Source organism: Brassica napus, chromosome A10, assembly GCF_020379485.1.
Source record: "Brassica napus cultivar Da-Ae chromosome A10, Da-Ae, whole genome shotgun sequence".
Taxonomy (NCBI): Eukaryota; Viridiplantae; Streptophyta; class Magnoliopsida; order Brassicales; family Brassicaceae; genus Brassica; species Brassica napus.
This window is the reverse complement of record NC_063443.1, coordinates 14,011,341-14,023,417: the sequence shown is the minus strand read 5'-3', so window position 1 is coordinate 14,023,417 and position 12,077 is coordinate 14,011,341. Positions and strand designations below refer to the sequence as shown.

Below are 12,077 nucleotides of genomic sequence, written 5' to 3'. Positions count from 1 at the left end.
AAATAAATATTTGTGATGAATTCATCACTTGTTAAAACAAGTTTCATATTTTGAAAAATAAATAAGAAATAAGATAAATCGTTGAACAACCAAATAGAAAAAATATTTTATTGTTGGTTGGAAGTGAGATGCCTTTCTATGCTTTTTTTTTTTGTCAACGGAAGTGAGTTGCCTAATTTGATAGAAATCGACTTATGAGAAAGCAAGACGTGGAATCAGTGCAGACCAACCAGGATCCTCTCTGGTGTACACTCCCATGTCTCAATCATAGACAACAAGAACACATGAAGTCAGATCAGACTAGAGTGGTAAGTGGTAACTAAATATTCTACTATCAAACATCCTAAAGTAAAGTACGCTTCTTTTTTAGCTCATAAGTGAACAATACCAACCAGTGAGTCTGTCTGGAACACAGACCTTTGTGTCTGTCTGTCTGTCTCCTCCACTGAAAATGGCTTGTGGGTTTTGCTCCCTGCGTCCCACTCTCACTTCCTTATTCTCCTCGTCCCACGCTCTTGCGCTTGCGCCCACTCCACACTGGCGTTCGAGCTCCCTCCGTGTCTCCCGCATTTTATCAGCCACAACTCTTCCAATTAGCTCCTCCTTCTTCACGTGGGACGACGTCTTCGAGATCGGTCGGAAGGAGTCTGCGTCTCCTCAAAACTCCTCCTCCGATCTCACCGGGTTTCTCGAGAAAATCGACCGCTGCAATCGTGGATCCGTAAGTCAACTGAAACTGAGTAAAGATCTTAGCTTTCATCTTTTCTTCGAATAAAGTTCGAAACTTTATTGCCACACTTTCCAGGAGAAGTTAGTTGAGTTCATGTCGTTTGTCATAGAGGAACAAATCGTTGGTTATATCCATAAAGGGTAAACCTTTACTCTCTTTTGCTTCAGTGATTCTAAACTTTCGTTATCACATTTGATTGCTCTCAAGTGGTTTGCATATACAACATTGAAACAGATTTACGGAGTACTTGAGGGAGTTTCATGATATATTCACGTTTTCAAAGAATGGTTGCGTTGGTGGTGACTATGTAACGCTTAGTCTGATGTTTGAAAAGCCTGAAGATAGAACAAGAGCTGTTGCAGATGTGATCAAGATCTTGGGTGACAAAGGTATCATCCCAGGAATACGTAATGAGGTATAGAGGTCCATGTTTGTTATTTTTGATCTTTTGAACTCTTGAATGATGCTTATTGTTTTTTTTTATTTCACCAGCTGTATCCTGTGAAACCATCATTTCATTCTTCTGCCTTATTTTCGCTAGAGCGCGCTGCTGCTCCTTATTTCGGATTAAAGGTAAAACCAAATTGTTTCAGCTTGTAGCCATGAACACCAAACCCAGTGATGCTATGAACTCTGTTCTTTCTGATTGAAACATGCCTCTTCTTGTTATCTGATTCAGGGTTACGGAGTTCACATGAATGGGTATGTAGAAAGAGATGGACAAAAGTCTCTGTGGATAGGTAAGAGGAGTCTCACAAAATCCACTTATCCAGGGATGCTTGATCATCTTGTTGCTGGAGGATTGGTAAGTTTTTTCACTTCATCTTATACTCTTGTTCTTGGCTTGATAGAAAGTATGTGCTAGTGGTTATAAAATTCTGATTTTGAGGGAACCAAACCGTATAGCCTCACGGGATTAGCTGCGGTGACAATCTAGTAAAGGAATGTGAAGAGGAAGCTGGTATATCCAAAGTCATTGCTGATAGGTTTAGACATTCTCCTCCTCAAGTCTTTTAACAATAACATGTGTACAGTATCCCTCATGATGTATTCAACCTGTTTTTATTAAAGGGCGATACCGGTTGGTGCTGTTTCATACATGGATATTGATCAGTACTGTTTCAAACGGGATGTGCTGTTTTGTTATGATTTGAAACTCCCTGAGGATTTTGTTCCAATAAATCAAGGTTAGGGAAAATCACTAGTAAGGCATATATGAGGAATCAAAGAGATGTGCTTTTCTCATAGCATTGTTGTTGAAAATTACATTGCAGATGGAGAAGTGGAGAGCTTCAAGTTGATTCCAGTTGCACAAGTTGCCAATGTGATTAGGGAGACTAGTTTTTTCAAGGCGAACTGTTCCCTTGTCATTATTGACTTCCTGTTTCGCCACGGGTACTAACTCCTATCTCCCCCACAAATTACTTATGATTACTTCAAATCTGATCTCTGATGCTAGATCAATATAGGAGGATTTGGATTAGGGATATGTATAAATGAAAAAGGCGGTTACATGTTTTAGACTTTGGAGAGTATATTCACAGCTTATGAGCAGAGACCACCACAACTTTTAAATGCTTGGACACTTAGATTTTCCTGAAAATATTCTGTTCTATTACATCATGCATGCAGGTTTATCAGACCAGAATCATCTGGTTACTTGGACCTATACCGAAGCTTGAGGAATGGAGATTGCTCATAAAGATGCTACTATCTTATTTTTCCTATCTGATGTTTGTAAGTAAAAATACTATTACTTACTCTGGCTATGTGATAGGCTCATCCAAGTATGTATCTTTCTGCATTTTATTTCTGCTTCTGTCGAGTCACTTCAGGTGCCTTCATGATGATCCAGGAAGTCCAGTGAAGATTCATTTATACTACAAATGAGCGAAACCAACAGAGAGATGGTCCAGATGGCTAAAGTTACTTGCCCAAAGAGTCTCAATGATAATACTCCATTAGATTAACGATAATTGTTGCTTTTTTATATTTTACCTCTGTATTGTCTGCATGACCTAACAGCCTTTTCCAGAACGATACAAAGTTGATAATAATAATAAAAAAAAAATGTTGAAAAAGGCCCGCATGTTACGGTACACCGTTGCTTTAGATCCAAGTTTAGAAATTTACCTAAATCTGCTCTTACAGGATTGTGTATCCCAAACAATTTCAGAATATAAATCAAAAGTGGAGTTTTTTCAATAGAAGTCGTCTTGATCATCGTCATCATCATGAACGCCTTCGTCAATGTTTAAGAACCTCTTTCTTGTAGACCAAGCAATATCTATTTATGGAAAAGAGGAGGGAGGCATGTCACTCTCTGATTAATCAATCAATCTCAATGTTCTTTCTTTTTTTTTATCCAAACCATATCATTCATTCTTGAGTTACCATGATGTTTTCCCTGAGATTTTAAGGTTCCATCGGTTGATGCGTGTTTGTAGAATGTGGAAACTTAACCGATGCAATCTCAACATCCTTTTTACTTTTAATGTTTTGGTTCCAAAAGCAAACTATATGTTTACCTAACGAGGTTTAAATAAATGGCTATGTGCAGAATAATACTGGATGGAATCCAGTTCCACAGTTCGGAGGCTGGGACCAAAAAGGATCAGACGAAACAAACTACTCTGTTGTGTTCTCAAAGGCTCGAGCTAACAGGAAGCTGAACAAAGGTGGTGTCAGACATTCTAGTTTGGGAAGCGAACAAGAACTCATGGCAAGTGCTCGTCGTCACCATTACCACCAACAACATCTTCACCATCACCGCGAAACCCAAGACGATGACCCTGTCATGGTAACATCCATCTCTCTGCTATAATTACCATTAGACGTGGATTCTTTGGTTCGTATATAATCACCCTGTGATGATCATTTTCCCCTTAGCCAACGCGCATGGATCATCATAAGTTGTCGTATAAACAATTATATTAAACTATATAATAGACTAAAACACACCCAATTGTGCTTGCATGCATGATCGTATTTTTTTTTTTTTTTTGTGTTGTACAATTATAAAAGTAACAAAAATTCAAACAAAACAAGAGAGCCGCAATTTCACCATATACATTTTGGTAGCTAGCATGCTGTCTCCGTCTTAATATTGTAAAACCTATATATGTAGAGTATTAGTCGTCTCGCTAATATTTTGCTAATTTAATTGCCATGCAGAAGAAGAAGAGGATCTTGACCTACATTAATTGTTGTATCAGGCCAAACTAGGGCCTTTGTTCCACAACTTTGCAATCTTTCTCTCATGAGTTTGTAGCAAAAAGTAATCTCTCAGTGTGTAAAGACGTTAGTGTGACGTTTCTGTAAATGTATGTGCACCACCTGTTATACATTTTGAGTTCTGCCTTCACGACATGAGAACAAAACAATATTAATCATATTTCTATAAATATTGTACTATTATGAACCATGTTTCTATATTATATGTCAAGTTTGCAAGTAGATTTCACAGTAGATATCTCTCCGTCTTGAATATTGTGGAATGCATCCTAAAACCAAAAATAGGAACACGTTGTTAGCTCGTGAATTCAAAATGAACGGCATGCATGCGGACGCCTGTACTAGACGATTTGTATCAAGAGTTTTTCAAAAAACGTTTTTCATCACATATATTAATATTTTAGTGAGAAATTTAAAATTTTTTGAGAGATCCATTCTTTCAAAATTTTGAAAGACTTTTCTATTATAATATTAATTAATTAATTAATATATATAGTGAAAACTCAAGTTCCCAATGCGGATGTCTTTTTAAGATTAATTGTAAAGAAAATAAAGTTAATCAAGTGTACGTAAAGTAAACCACATACAGATCAACACAAGTAACGTAGTAATTCGAAATACATGTAGATTTCTCAATGTAGAACCCACATGCATTTAGCTAGGTTAATGTCGATAATTTGAGAATATGTAATTGCTAGCTTTATGGAAAATCGGATGGTTATCATGGTTCTAGAAAACTCCAGTAAATTAAAGCAGATATAGATTATTGGAGAGTATCTGGAGGACTTTAGCTTGTGAACAAGATCTCGAACTCCTATATAACAGATACCAACAATCCAGCACCACCAAAAAACTAAGTTTTAGCCACATATATATACTCCTCTGTCACAAAAAAAAAAAGCCTTTAAAATTTGTAATAACTGAATAAATGTTGGGTCCTAAACTAAAGAGTCTTGACCAAACAAAATATGTAGCCGAAAATTAGCTAAATGGTCATATACATTTGTCACTAAAAGATTCACAGCTATTTGGGCGCTGCTTATTAATGGATTGGATAGTGCCATTCCATTGCCATAGTGGGTAGAATTGGCAAAAACTGGCAGATCGGTTCATAAACTAAATGTCTAAAACCTGTACTGTATTGGAATCTAAAAGCGAGAATTTCGGTTTACTTCGGTTTCTTACAGAGTAGTACATTTAACATTTTACTACATTATGTGATGTGAATCTGAAACATAATAAAGGGAATATTCAACACATCATCGTGAGGCGCGTGAGGCCCACGGGGAGTCCTTTAAAATAGCAAAGACAAATTAACATCAGAAGCATGTTTGGGCAAAAGAGAAAGAAAGAAAGAAGAAGAAATCGCGATTCTACAAGCTCCATTGTCGACGAATAAAGCTATCCTTCACAAACCCTAAACACACTTGCTTCTCCGAATCAAATTCACGCGGGAAAATCGAAGTCCAATAGCTTAGCCTACCCGGGCTCTAAGGGGAGGTTGCGATTCGTGAGATCTATCTCGCGTAAGGCAGTGGCTCATCTTTTCTTTCTCTCTTGAGCTGTGATTTCATGTCAAGCTTTGTCCTTTGTTTTGTTATCAGATTCCAATTCTCAATCCTCATGAGCTTCTGTTTTAGGGATCACTTAGGTTTAAGATTCTTCTTGTTACAAATCACAGCTGGATGAAATCAAGATAGCTAAATTGTTATGAATAATTTATTTTTCTATAAACTTTTCTAGGAAATTAGAGACACCTTTAAGCAGATAATACTTGCTAAGTGCTTATTATATTCCAACATTCTCACTTGCCTATGTGTTCATATTATCATTATCCCCCAACTTATATGTTCATACCAATTTGCTGGTCCAGGCTGTGTATAATTTGAACTTCGAACTGCAGTTGATCATGGTATAGCTGTTATTTGTGCAAATCAAGATATGGAATCAGAGAGCGCCAAGTTTGGAGGTACCTTTGCGGTTTATCCTCTTCTCCCCTCATTACAACAATGTTTCTAGTTAGTTTCAGCGACTCCAATGTTAGGTTGTCGTAATTTTATTGGTTAGTGAGATGATGGGTTTTATGTTCAGGTCCAACAGAATTGGGTGGTGCGCGTGATCTTATAACTCAGTACAAGCTGTTGCCACACCATGAGTTCTTTTGCAAGAGATCACTTCCCGAGTCGCTTTCAGATGCTCATTACCTTCACAATGTGGTGGGCGACACAGATATTAGAAAGGGAGAAGGGATGCAGTTGGATCAGCTTATTCCAAATGCGTCGCATAACCGAGATGGAAATGCTCGCATCCAACCTTTTGTTCTAGATGAACTTAAGGAGGCTTTTGAGATCAATGATACATCTCCTGTTGAATTGCCTCCAGTGAGTTTCTTCTCTCTCTCTCTCTCTATCTGGGTTTAAATTTTTTATATTTTTTTACATGAGTGTTGATATTTGATTCGGCTAATACTGAAAATTGAATATGAAAATGAGACGCTCTGAGGCTTGTCTAATCTTTATAAGTTGAATTACTTACAAATATCTTGTGATGGTAGGTGAGTTACTCATGTTTCTTGTTACAGGCAGAGAAGGGTGCTCTTACCATTGCGTCAAAATCAAAAAGCGAGTCAAAAGATAGGGACAGGAAGCATAAAAAACACAAGGATAGGAATAAGGATAAAGATAGGGAACATAAGAAGCACAAACACAAGCATAAAGATAGGAGTAAAGATAAGGATAAAGACAAGGATCGCGAGCGAAAGAAGGAAAAAAGTGGACACCATGATAAGGTAAGAGAACTTTCTGCTCTTGTTGGTTTCTATCTCTCTATCTTTATATTTGATTTTCTCAAATTCTATACAATTTCACTTTTAACTTTCAGAAAAGGAAGCACAATGGGAATGAAGATCTTGATGACGCTCAGAGGCACAAAAAGAGCAAGGTAATGGCTTATGTAGGCATCTCCTCTCTTGTTAGGAAAGCCGAAGTAGGGTAGTAGTTTAGTAACTAATTTTATTTTGGTAGTCTTTATAATCAACTCTTCTTTCTGTAGCATAAGAGTTCCAAGGTTGATGAGCGATAGAGGTTGGAGGTTGAAGCGGTGGAGAGACTTAAGTTTTTGTATTACACATCCAAGTAGGTGGAGGTTTAGAAACAGCTACCGTACTCACTTTTGAATACTTTGTTAGGCCAGTGTCCATGTGTTCATGTCAGTCCCGTCACTAGATAACGATGTCTTTAGTGACTGATGTACTGAATGCTGCTGATCTGACATTGGAACTCGATTTTTTCATTCTGTCAGATATAAAAAACATCAATCTATATATTTCCTGCTCCGTTAAAATTCGATTATAATAAACTGGCAAGACTTTATCGGGTTTGAGTTTAGGTAAAGCGTTATCAAATGGAATAGCAGCAAAAGATCAAATCCTATCAGCAAAACTATAGCAATGAAACATTCTCAAACTATTAAATCTCAACAAAACCTTAGTGAGGGACATCTCGCTCTTCTCCCCACCGCTCTGTTCACCGAACGAATGACTAAGAAAATGCTTTTCATTTTCTGGCGAAAGTCTCACCCTTGTGCTCACCCCCGGCAAATACTACATACCCTGCTTCCACCTATAAACAAATTTTGATGTTTTTATTGCGGAATCCATAAAATCACCGTGTTGTACCTGTTGTGTATTACAAAAAGTGAAGGGAGCAAGAGTAGCGTACCTGGCAGTCTCTCAGAGCAACACGCTCTTGAAGCTGCGCATTGCTACAAATGACTGAGCCTTGTATTGAACAACCGTCTCCTATTGTGGCATGGTCCATCACAACTGAATTAACCACCTGCACCCACATACATACAATCACCTGAGTGTAATATTGCTCTAGATGTAGACCATCCTTATTTGGCTGGGGTGAATAAAAGCTCTTTTGTTACCTTCACATTGGAGCCTATGCGGCAATGTCTCCCAATCACAGATCTTTTGACATTGCATTTATCACCGACTTGAGATCCTTCTCCCAACATACAATGAGGTCCAACCTACAATCCACAAAATGTTAATGGATTATTACAACTCAAAATAGATGCACAGATTCCGGGACTTACAGTGGTTTTCGATCCAAGCTCAGCTGATGGGTGAACAATGTTGTGATGAGCAGAAAAGGAGTATCCGGATAGGTGGTTTGCGTCACCAATAACCTGCACAAGTTTGAATAATTGCGAAGCTCTAGATGTCAACAGAGAAAAGTACTATAGAAGGAATCTGTACAGAACACATTAATGAGAAAACAACTTACATCTCTATTTACGTCCATGAAAGCTTGAATGCTATTCAGGCGAACACAATACTTACTTTCATCCGCTATATAAACACAGCACTTGTGGGTTTTTCGGATATCCAGGCCTGATTCATAAACTTTATGAAAGCTTGGCAAAAATGCGTTGGAGAGAATTTGGGACGAAACCCCATCGTTGTTCTGCATATTATTCTTTCCATGTCCACTTCCATTTTCTTCTACAGCTTTTTCGTCAGAGAAGACATCTGATCTCTGATATAGAGAAACCACAAACAAAATATCAAAATGGTGATAGAATGATTAGTATAATCTTTGTTAATCTCATCTGGAAGGACCTTATCCAACTAACCAGCTGCGTACGAACAAGATATGGGAGTACATCCTGTTTTAGGCATCGAAAAGTAGGCTTCTGCTCCAAAACTTCCTGCAGGACTGATCTGTAAGACAAGAGAGCATATTGAGTGTCTACGGATAAAACTAAATTGTTAGCAGGAACGAAGATCTGACCAACCTCTTGAAGGCATATATATGAGAATCCACGAGATCTGATCGAATTTCCATCTATATTCAAAAATGACAAAATAGTAAGAAACTGTACCAACGTCACCATACACTCAAAAAACAAACTGCATTGTAGGCCATTAAGAGCATTACCTTTCCGGCTGCACAGAGAATGCTCTTTTTTAATCGGGTATCTCTCTTAACCTCCACCCCTATCACAATTCAGAAACAGGTTCAAGCATTTTGTTGCCTCTAAGAAATACAAAAAGAAGAATTCAGAGTAGGACCTGTGGCTATGTATAACAAGAACTGTTTCGAGGAATCAAGCCCTATGATATCATAGCAAGCAGGTTTTTTAATTTTATCTTTCCCACCAGCTCCCCCTGATTCTGCTGGCCCACTGACTGGTTCAGCACAAAGCATTGCAGTTACTGCTGCATCATGCCTTGTATGAGTTGCGGCAACAGCACCGGGAGAAATATCAGAAACAATGTCTCCACTTACAATCTGCGACCAGTGAAACTACTAGTTAGCTAAAACCACTAAAGTTACACAAATCAAATAAGCTAAGAGAGGGAGGGATTGATTGTAGCTAACCAAAATGTCTTTGGCAGTTAAGTGGTGTGCAATAGCCTTCAGAGCTCCAGCAGTTCCAACATTCTCGGCAACGGCAGCAACCTAAAGTAAAGATATCCATCAGAGCACTGAATAATAATCCATAACCTCAAGACAAGTAAAAAAAATGCGAAAATCCTTCCACAGTGAGAAGAGCTGTTAACCAATGGAGACACTATGGCTCTAATCAAACTTAAAAATTCAGATGGTTCCTAGTGTTACTGTACTTACATCTACCTAAAATTTAAAAAGCACTACTCCACCATAGCTATCACTTCTCTGATTATTCTATGTGAAGCACTAGTGCTGAATTTCATTGATCATATACGAAGCCTTAAGCTCAATTTCTAATGTAACTTATAACTATCACAATGAGAATACCTCAACATGTAAACGATCAACGCAGGCAGACGATATCCATCCACCAACTGTCAGAGCGGCGTCTTCTCCTTCAACAACCTGTTTCCAGAAATGTGAAGCGAAAAAAATCTTAAGTTCTCTCCATAATCGATTTAAAAGGTTCAAAACTATGAAAGGAAATCAGCAATTGTGTGCAAGATATAAGGCGTACGACGATGAGATCCTTGAGATTACTACTCTCGAGAAGATCGAGAACGTAAGATAACACCGGACGGTTTGCTACGGGGAGCAGCGCCTTAGGGACTTCCTGTACAGCAGAGAAGGAACATTAGCTACAGAGAAAGACTATTTGTAGATGAATGAGGGAGAAGAGAGAGAGAGAAGGACCTTGGAGACTAAGGGGGCGAGATTACTGGAGAAGCCGCCGGCGAGAATCACAACCTGGAAATCCATCTCTGAATTTGACGGTGAGAGGAAGAGAGGTTTTTTTTTTTTTTTGTCATCTATTAGATTAATCAAAGGTTCAAACAGAGTTTTACACACAAAGTCAGCAAAGGTATACAACCTTTCTGAAATCATAAGCCGGCGTAGAAACAAGATACTACCCAGAAACAAGGACTGAAGCAAACACTTACCCCCAAGAAACTAACTTAAACTAAGGAGAACAAGATAACTAAGCGCCAAAGGAGAATAACCATACAATCAAGGAAGGCGAAGCAACCAGCGTTAGAAGCAGGATTGATCGAGAAAGCGTAGCAGGCCTATATTATTGGGGTTGAAGGAAAAACCACGAACAAACACCACACTTACCATTGCTTCACCTCAAAGAAGCCAAAGAAACAACAAATTCCAACCCGAGCAGCCAATGAAGATGCATGTTTGGCAATCGACTACTCCAAGACCTCACGCAATTGAGCATAAGCTCCACAGCCCCTTACCAAGTAATCCGGAAGAACCCGTAGGATGCAGACCAAGGGACAGCACAACTTCATAACACTTGCACTTCACCCACTGAAATCTAAATGAACGACCGAGTGAAAACGGCGAAACGAAAGATAACCACAAGAAAGTCATCATACGCTCCAAGGATGATAGCTTCTATCCGGAGACCACAGAGAAGAACCTAACCGCAGACCCGAGAGAAGACACCATCCACACTTGCCACAGACCACACAAACTCCCAAGCGCTTAAGAAATCTTTGATGCACTAACGAAAGGGCAGAGCTGGAGAAACTAGCACAACGCACCACCATTGACCACCTGAAAACGAGACACCAGGATCGATGGAAGAATTACAACCCCACATCAGAGCCGGCTAAACCTGCCACCGCGCACCAGAAAATAATTTCGAAACTAGCAGACCCCCCCCCAAGCAATCCGGTAGAAACACAGACACACGCTCTCACAACAAAGCCTTTCACAAGCAACCACAGCCTCAAACTAGTCTAAATAAAGATAACTTCACCATACTATAAACGTCAAAGAAAAGGTTGCAAACAGGAAAAAATCAAGACAAGACGAGGCCCATGAACTTCACCGGTGTCGGACCACTACCAACAGGCCAACGCCACCTCACCGAAGCCAATCGCTACCTCAGACCGCCGATTCTCCAATCCAGCGAGAGCGAACAAAGATCTGACCAAATAACCACACAAAACATCTCTTTGAAGCCAGATCGCAACCCAAACCTTCAACGTCGCAAGTCCAAAGTGGAGATCCGCCAAGCTAAGAAGAAAAAAATTAGAACCGCTTCCGACGGTGGCAAGAGACGCCAACCGCCGGAGCAACAAAGATGAACGACGACGGCGCCTTTTGCTTCGAGAGAGAAAGGGACTAGGTTTTTTTTTTATTCCTTTTTAACATCCGAGGAAGAGAGGTTTCGCTTGAGGTTTTGTTGATTTTGAAAACGGGTAGTAAGACGACGTTATCAACCCGCTCATTCTGTCAGAGTATTTCCCTTGTAAGTTTTTGGTTAACTAAAATATAATCATTTTCTAACCGCAAGTATTGTTTTGGCACCTCGGATGAGAGCTAGAACTTGGAGTGTGCAGGGATTGAATACTAACCTAATTTTCAGTATTTGTTTGTTTCGTATTTGACATATATTTAATTTTTTGATTTGTTTGATTATTCGGAGTCCAATTTTCGGATATTTACAGATATCTCATCCGGTTGTTTAATACAAGCAAAATCTTTAAAAAAAATTACACACAATATTTTTTTTTTCAAAAATATCTTTTACAAATATAAAATAAAAAAGCAAAGATTAGTGAAATTATATGTTCTATAAAAAAATTTTAAAAATTAAATTTATTAATAAAACTGAAATTTAGAAAATTCTTATT

The 12,077-nt window shown here is 38.7% G+C and overlaps 4 protein-coding genes across 7 annotated transcripts; 3 read left to right on the top strand and 1 right to left on the bottom strand.

Moving 5' to 3' along the window:
- The first annotated feature begins 179 nt into the window (after positions 1-179).
- LOC106371808 (nudix hydrolase 20, chloroplastic) lies at positions 180-2,744 on the top strand. Of its 4 annotated transcripts, none has more exons than XM_048743143.1 (11): positions 180-308; positions 371-721; positions 806-870; positions 965-1,145; positions 1,223-1,303; positions 1,410-1,535; positions 1,637-1,716; positions 1,802-1,917; positions 2,005-2,125; positions 2,363-2,467; positions 2,566-2,744. In XM_048743143.1, exons 1-10 carry the CDS (start codon positions 195-197, stop codon positions 2,430-2,432), a joined length of 1,305 nt encoding a protein of 434 aa, XP_048599100.1. In that variant the 5' UTR covers positions 180-194; the 3' UTR covers positions 2,433-2,467; positions 2,566-2,744. The 4 variants fall into 4 exon arrangements, with proteins under 4 accessions (XP_048599100.1, XP_048599097.1, XP_048599099.1 ...); XM_048743140.1 differs by having other exon boundaries at positions 270-308; positions 2,586-2,744; XM_048743142.1 differs by having other exon boundaries at positions 289-308; positions 396-721.
- Positions 2,745-2,894: 150 nt separating this feature from the next.
- LOC106371807 lies at positions 2,895-4,007 on the top strand. Its single transcript, XM_013811910.3, has 3 exons — positions 2,895-3,041; positions 3,291-3,530; positions 3,905-4,007. The coding sequence occupies exons 1-3, from the start codon at positions 3,024-3,026 to the stop codon at positions 3,953-3,955; spliced, it is 309 nt and encodes a 102-aa protein (XP_013667364.2). The 5' UTR covers positions 2,895-3,023; the 3' UTR covers positions 3,956-4,007.
- A 1,547-nt stretch (positions 4,008-5,554) lies between these two features.
- Positions 5,555-7,286, top strand: LOC106371805 (probable mediator of RNA polymerase II transcription subunit 19b). Its single transcript, XM_048743139.1, has 5 exons — positions 5,555-5,933; positions 6,056-6,345; positions 6,546-6,752; positions 6,845-6,904; positions 7,016-7,286. The coding sequence occupies exons 1-5, from the start codon at positions 5,906-5,908 to the stop codon at positions 7,043-7,045; spliced, it is 615 nt and encodes a 204-aa protein (XP_048599096.1). The 5' UTR covers positions 5,555-5,905; the 3' UTR covers positions 7,046-7,286.
- On the bottom strand, positions 7,259-11,602 carry LOC106371804 (translation initiation factor eIF-2B subunit gamma). The gene is made up of 14 exons (XM_048743138.1): positions 11,325-11,602; positions 10,120-10,992; positions 9,944-10,039; positions 9,754-9,831; positions 9,355-9,435; positions 9,045-9,264; positions 8,911-8,969; positions 8,768-8,817; positions 8,606-8,693; positions 8,257-8,508; positions 8,066-8,158; positions 7,895-7,999; positions 7,684-7,800; positions 7,259-7,584 (listed from the first exon to the last, which is right to left on the bottom strand). Exons 2-14 carry the CDS (start codon positions 10,309-10,311, stop codon positions 7,519-7,521), a joined length of 1,497 nt encoding a protein of 498 aa, XP_048599095.1. The 5' UTR covers positions 10,312-10,992; positions 11,325-11,602; the 3' UTR covers positions 7,259-7,518.
- Positions 11,603-12,077: the final 475 nt, after the last annotated feature.

What these genes read in the sequence shown, in the direction of transcription:
- LOC106371808 (XM_048743143.1), top strand. Translation starts at nt 195, where the DNA reads ATGAGAAAGCAAGACGTGGAATCAGTGCAGACCAACCAGGATCCTCTC. An exon ending in CTCCTTATTTCGGATTAAAG is followed by an intron (nt 1,304 to 1,409) that starts GTAAAACCAAAT and finishes TATCTGATTCAG; the next exon opens with GGTTACGGAGTTCACATGAA. An exon ending in GACTTCCTGTTTCGCCACGG is followed by an intron (nt 2,126 to 2,362) that starts GTACTAACTCCT and finishes TCATGCATGCAG; the next exon opens with GTTTATCAGACCAGAATCAT.
- LOC106371807 (XM_013811910.3), top strand. An exon ending in AAGACGATGACCCTGTCATG is followed by an intron (nt 3,531 to 3,904) that starts GTAACATCCATC and finishes ATTGCCATGCAG; the next exon opens with AAGAAGAAGAGGATCTTGAC.
- LOC106371805 (XM_048743139.1), top strand. Translation starts at nt 5,906, where the DNA reads ATGGAATCAGAGAGCGCCAAGTTTGGAG. An exon ending in AGAGAGCGCCAAGTTTGGAG is followed by an intron (nt 5,934 to 6,055) that starts GTACCTTTGCGG and finishes TTTTATGTTCAG; the next exon opens with GTCCAACAGAATTGGGTGGT. An exon ending in CTCCTGTTGAATTGCCTCCA is followed by an intron (nt 6,346 to 6,545) that starts GTGAGTTTCTTC and finishes TTCTTGTTACAG; the next exon opens with GCAGAGAAGGGTGCTCTTAC.
- LOC106371804 (XM_048743138.1), bottom strand. Translation starts at nt 10,311, where the DNA reads ATGATTTCAGAAAGGTTGTATACCTTTGCTGACTTTGTGTGTAAAACT. An exon ending in CTTGTTATACATAGCCACAG is followed by an intron (nt 8,970 to 9,044) that starts GTCCTACTCTGA and finishes GAATTGTGATAG; the next exon opens with GGGTGGAGGTTAAGAGAGAT. An exon ending in ATCTTGTTCGTACGCAGCTG is followed by an intron (nt 8,509 to 8,605) that starts GTTAGTTGGATA and finishes TCTCTATATCAG; the next exon opens with AGATCAGATGTCTTCTCTGA.